General features: G+C 40.3%; 1 protein-coding gene across 2 annotated transcripts in view; it reads right to left on the bottom strand.

Annotated features, from left to right (window-relative positions):
* Window positions 1–6,679, bottom strand: part of LOC106880047 (RING finger protein 145) — a 19,865-nt gene continuing 13,186 nt past the window's right edge. For both annotated transcript variants that reach the window (XM_014929846.2, XM_014929847.2), the window contains exon 3: window positions 1–2,233. In XM_014929846.2, the coding sequence (XP_014785332.1) occupies window positions 270–2,233 (1,964 nt within the window). In that variant the 3' untranslated portion in view covers window positions 1–269. The remainder of the gene's footprint in view (window positions 2,234–6,679) is intronic.

The raw sequence follows: 6,679 nt of genomic DNA, 5'->3' as shown, positions 1-6,679 counted from the left end.
TATTTTATTTTTATTTTTGTTCTTTGAGCTGAAATTCTAATCAGCAATAAAGTACTTGCTCAAGCTAAGATGTTAACCCTACCCCACCGTCACCCTGTCATTGCACTAATCCCCTCACCCGCTAAAAACACAAAAAGAAAATGTATTTTCATTTTATCAGGGAGCTGTGAGGTAAGGTACAGACTAAATTTCTCTCTATCAGCAGTACTAGTCGATATTTTTTTGGGGGGGTATTTTTACTTGTTTTTGAGACATTTATTAATTAATTATTAGGCTTCTGACACGGAGATTACAGGAGTACCTGCTGTGTGGCGCGCCTGTTTCCCATCATCATTCACTCGATCTTCTTTGTCAGAAACAAGATTTGAACCAGATTCCTGTTCCAATTTGAATTCCTTCAGTTTGGCAGATGCCACTGGCTCAACTTCCTGCTGTTTTTGTAGAGAAACCCCATCAATAAGACTGGCTGGTATGTTGTCGCTGATGTGTCCACTGATAGATGGCATTGCTTCTGATTGTCCAGCTGTTGTTGTTTCTGTTGATGGCTTCTCTTTAGAAGTTTGGAAAAATTCCGTTGCAGCACCAGATTGCGTTTCAATGCCACCATCTTCAGTGTTATTATTTTCGCTTGCAACAGGCGACTCTTCTTCCTTATAGATAGACGACACTTTCTGGTGGCACATGGGGCAAGCATCCTTCACATAGAGCCACTTTCGCAGACAGAACCCGTGGAAGAAGTGGTTGCACTTGGTAATCCGAGCGACAGTCATCTCCTGAAAGCATATCGCACACACATCTCCATGAGTCTTCAACTGCTCCTGGCTGGCGCTTGGCATCGATTCCAGCATCTTGACAGCCTCCCGGCGTTGCAGGAAGCTCTTCCAGCCACTCTGCAGTCGCTGCCAGACATTGAAGTAACAGTGTATGATGAGGATGGATGAGTTGATCCAGCTCCACACACCGAACAGCGTCTCCTTCAGTCCGTAACACACAACGAAAACGGCAACGATGAACTCGAGAACCCGAGTGGTCGACCGAGCGTAGTAGATGACATCATCGAGGGACTCCCATGGCTCATTGCGTACATAATCATACATGAAGAGGACATAGATAGCAAGGGAGCCAATGACCTGCACAGACGTCAGCAAACAGCTAGAGATGATAACGAGCAGCCAGAAATCAAGGTCAAGGTACTGACATATCATGTACGTCATATAGAGAGGAAACATCCATAGGAAAGTACACAGAACAACAGCCCTCAAATGTTTGAAGATGCTGCCATTTCGAGAAGCGCTAAGAGTCAAGAGGATGGGGTCTGCCATCTCGTACATGGATTGAATCAAAGATGAAGCCACAATGAACAACAGGATACTCATAAGAAAGGCACGCTGCAAGGGCCGTAGCTCTAAAAGACCGGTCTGCATTGCAATCAGCAGCATTGTGAAGCCCTCGGTCCATCCTCGCATTCCATCATTGTCGTGGCCAATGGCATTCCAGCCTTGCAAATAGAGTTTAGTGAGTGTCAAGATGTAGTAGGATGCATAAGAGATTGTGACACAGAGTGCAAAGAGACTGACCGGCGTCGCACAGCACTCGCCAATACTAGCCAGGACCATCACCAGCCAACCCTCCTGGATGATGGGATTGTTTTCTGCACTCAGATATATGTACAGCTGCGTGCAAAACAGAACCATCCAGAACAACAGAAGCTGTGTGGGTAACATTATTGTGTGCCACAGAGAAACAATTATTGGTAGCCAGCCTGTGGCATTTATTATTTGCCAGAGACGATTGATTTCTGTTTTGACAAAATCCAAAGTGCAACTGAGACTATTGAACAGGTGCAGAAGAATGACAGAAATGATGACGGTTGAAGCAACATTGTGAACGGCGCTCAGGTGATCGACAGGTACACCAGCCAAATGGGCCAACACAGGTGTAGAGAATGCCAGAGTCAAGTATTTTGTCCAATTTTTGATGTCTAGCAGGTAGGCTATCAGGGCTCCTATGAGCCATTGGATGCATAAATACAAGAGTAATTCTTGAATGCGAGCCGGGTTCTCACGCAAATCATTGAAAGGAGAATGGTCGAAGCCCAGGGTCTTCTCATCCTCGACGTAGGAAAAGGACACATGGTAACTTACTGTCAGGAGCAGTGCACTGACCAGGTACATGTAGAAGTTGACCAGCTTCTTCAGTGGTAACACAGCAAGTGTTATGGCCAAAATGAAAGCTGAAATAAAACAACAAAAAAACAAGCATTAAAAATGTAGTAACGATATATGTATATACATATATAAAGAAAGATACAGATGTATATACATAGATATACACATACGGATATATATATATATATATATATATATATAATCAATCCCCCCAAAAAAACAAATAAAAAAAAACAAGGAAAAAACCACAAGAAAAAAAACAACGTGAGGACTTGGTGCATCCAAAGTATTAAAGGATGCTCAGGGGAAGGGAAGAAAGGTTGTTTACCGTTTCGAGCAAAGCTCTTCTTCAGAAACAGGAGACAGGAGACAGAGGTAAGAGAAAGGAAAAAAGAAAAAAAAAAATCGCCAACAATCCACATGTAGTGACAGACAGACAGACATAAGTAAGTCGACAGATATTCATATATAGACAGACAGGTAAATAGACATAAACAGACAGACGGACGGACGGACGGATATACATAGACTGACTGACAGACAGATGGAAAGAGAGATAGATATAAAGGGACAGAGAGTTTGCGTATGTGTGTGTGTGTGTGTGTGTTGGAAAAGGGAAATTAAACAAGGCATGACAGTGTGGCAAAAATCTTGCTTCCCAACAAGGTGTGGCTGTGTGGTAAGAAGCTTGCTTCCCAACCACATGGTTTCATGTTCAGTCCCACTATGTGACACCTTGGGCAAGTGTCTTCTACCTTAGCTTCGGGGTGACCAAAGCCATGTGAGTGAATTTGATAGACGGAAACTGAAAGAAGCCCATCATATCATGTGTGTGTGTGTGTGTCTTTGTTTATCCCTTGCCACCACTTGACAACCAGTGTCGATGTGTTTTTATAGCCATGGTCTAGCGGTTCAGTAAAAGAGACTGATAGAATAAGTATCAGGCTTAACAACAAAATATAAGTACTGGAGTCGATTTATTCAGTAAAACAGATTGTTCGAGGTGGTGCCCCACCATGGCCGTAGTCTAATGACTGAAATAAGAGACGATAATGCTGAAATCAGATTACTTTAGTATATTTATACGCATGCATGCATGTGTGTGTGTCTGTGTGTGTAACATAATTGTTGGGTTGCTAGGGAAAATGAGAATGAGAGGTAGTAAGGTTGAGTGGTAACTACATAGATAATGGAAGTATATAAGTGGCTTCCTAGGAGAGATCAGTTGGTAGGAAGTTATACAAATACATAAATGGAAGAGTTGCAGTTACAGGAAATCAAGTCCTGTAAAAACATCGATCCTGAGAGGTTGCTATGGCCGGGAGATAGATTATTAAATTTGTATGACAACATGAACAGCAGGGTTGCTATGGGATAGAAATATGGTGAAAATGGTGCCTATATCAGCACGTTTTCTTTCCTAAAGTAAATAACTAAGAGAGTAAAGCTTGAAGAAGGCAAGTCAATAAGGGTGGGGGAAAGGGAAAAGTGACAGATAACAATGATGATGATGATTATCAAATATATTACTACATACAATATAACATTATTATGAGAGTTTAGGAGATTTACTGATTATTACCAATGTGGAGTGTCAGCTCTCTGCTTTAATCCTTTCCACAGAAAAGGAATTGGTTCCCAACAAATGAACAAATCTCCTAAGCCACAGCCATAATTCACGTTTCAGTCCGACCTAGCAACACGTATCAAACTTCTGCTTATTGTATTAGGTGCCTATGTAGTCTTGAACAGACAACAGACTCTCTTTGGCCCTGTTTCACTACATGTTTTAACCCCTTAGCATTAAGATTATTCTGCCAAATGCAATGCTTATTTATTCATATTGTTCTGAATTATCAAGCATCACTGCCATCTAATGACTGGAACAAAGTATTATATATGTAATGCTTCTAGAACCTCATGTTGCCAGACATCTTGGTCCATTGTCATTTCTTCTGTGAGCCCCAGCATCCTGAGATCAGTCCTCACCATTTCATCTTATCTTCCTGGGTCTCCCTCTTCCATGGCTCCAATCCACTTCCAGTGACCGGCCCTTCTTTATACAGCTATCTTCATTCATACACATTCCATGTCCAAACCAACGCAGTCTCCTCTCTTACATGCAGCATCTGATTACTCTTAAGCCCAATTTTTCTCTCCACATATTTGCGCTTTGTCGTTCATGCATATTGATGCTGCACATCTAGCAGAGCATACTGCCATCATTTCTCATTAGTCTTTGCATGTTCTCTGCATTCAGAGCCCATGTCTCATTACCATGGAGTATGGCCATTCGTACACAAGCATCATACAATCTGCCTTTCACTCTGAGAGAGAGTCCTTTTGTTGCTAACAGAAGTAGTAACTCTCTGAACTTCTCCATCCTATTCATATTCTAGAAATAATACTTTCAGAGCATCCCCCGACACCATTGCTAATTTGGTTACCTAGGTAACAGAAACTATCTACAACCTCAAGAGAGCCTCTTGGGCATTTGAGAGAGACTAAGCCCCGTGTTCTCTCAGTGCTTATTGTTCCTACACATCTGCCACACACAAAGGTGACCTTATCTGTTAATCTACCTATGATTCCACTGCATGTCTTGTGTCCATAGCTTACATTTGGTGCAATCAGAAGATGATGTAAACATTGACAAGGAAATTGAAAAACCGATGCCTTTTGAAGGAAATCCTCTGCAACTTTTGTTCTACAGGGTGTCCGCAAGGTCTGGGTACATGGAGTAAATAAAATCATCACATAAACAATTAAATATAAGAAATATTAATTTCTTAAAGTATGTGTTAATCCCCATGTACCCAGACTTTGTGGACACCCTGTATAACTAAGCTACAGTCTTAACCGACAGCTCTAGCACTGTAAGAAAATCCTGGAACTAACAACATACTTATTTGCGAACAGTGGTATGAAATAATAAAACAAAAACTAAATACTATCAATACAATGGAACAGCTGCTGTAGTAACTGAACTAAAACTGAAACCAACCATGTGTGTCAGATACTAATTCCAAGCTATATATATATGTATATATACGTTTGTGTATCTGTGTATGTTTGTAATTAAACATCCCTACTTGCAATCAATAACTCAAAAATATTAGTTTGGAAACTGCTTTTAAGTAAGAAACTTCTAGCAGAGCCACTTTTTCTATCCTCAATGTAGGTGATATTGATATACATGTAGCAACAATATGTTGTTGGCACTCTGTTGCTTACAACGTCAAGGGTTCCAGTTGATCCGATCAACGGAACAGCCTGTTCGTGAAATTAACGTGCAAGTGGCTGAGCACTCCACAGACACGTGTACCCTTAACGTAGTTCCCGGGGGAGATTCAGCGTGACAAGGCTGACCCTTTGAAATACAGGTACAACAAAAACAAGAAGAGTGAGAGAAAGTTGTGGTGAAAGAGTACAGCAGGGTTCGTCACCATCCCCTGCCGGAGCCTCATGGGGATTTTAGGTGTTTTCGCTCAATAAACACTCACAACGCCCGGTCTGGGAACCGAAATCGTGATCCTATGACCGCGAGTCCACTGCCCTAACCATTGAGCCTCCACTGATTATACATATAGCAACAATAGAAGTATGGTATATCAATATCATACTTAAAGCAGATATGCTGTTGAAAGCCTGAAAAGTATTTGTCTCGAGGAAGCATCTCATTTGGACATAGTTTTGATGACAGGCTTCCATAGAAATTACAATGGGACAGAACCCAATACTACACAGCTATGAACAAACTCATTACATCTACAGCTATATTTGTACAAAAAGGGACACAAAATGAGGTTCTTCAAGCAGTGGCAACCAAGATGCACTTCAATGCTGTACCATTAACCCTTCAGCATTCAAATAACTCTCTCAAATGTAACACTTTTGTAATCTTCATTGCTTTGAATTAAACCCTTTTGACACTAACCAACCCTAGACAGCCCCTGGTTATATCATACAAACTGTTTTAAAATGATCTTAATAACTTCAATCAAAATTTCATGTTAATTTCTGCTCTAAACACCAGCTTAGAAATGATTAAACTATTTTACTAAATTCTTCGTTATTTTCAAAATTAATTGAAATAAACAGTGTGTTTCAACACAAATATGGTAACGAAAGGGTTAAAAATTGCATTATCTTGTAAATGAGATTTTGATGACATAATTGAAGTTTTTATCTGTATAGACTGATGTCCTATGCAGAGGGTAAAATTATCTTTCATCTGGTCATGCCATGAAACTAGAACACTGATCAAAACACAGACTGGCATTAAAATAGCTAACACTAACTAAACTATTGAACACACAAAATATGTACAGTGAAAAGTAGATCAGTCAGCCTTCAATGTCATCTTATATCAATGCATTCAATAGATATGTCACAAACAGAAAGAGATAAGGCAAGCAGAAAATGCATTGGGCAGTTTATTTTTGTTAGCTAAAGTTAAACTTTAAACTTAGCTATATAAGCGTATATGTCTATCTATCTATCTATATATA

Source organism: Octopus bimaculoides, chromosome 22 (genome assembly GCF_001194135.2).
Source record: "Octopus bimaculoides isolate UCB-OBI-ISO-001 chromosome 22, ASM119413v2, whole genome shotgun sequence".
NCBI classification, from domain to species: domain Eukaryota; kingdom Metazoa; phylum Mollusca; class Cephalopoda; order Octopoda; family Octopodidae; genus Octopus; species Octopus bimaculoides.
Note: the sequence above shows the minus strand (reverse complement) of the source record. Positions and strands in the feature narration are given on the sequence as shown.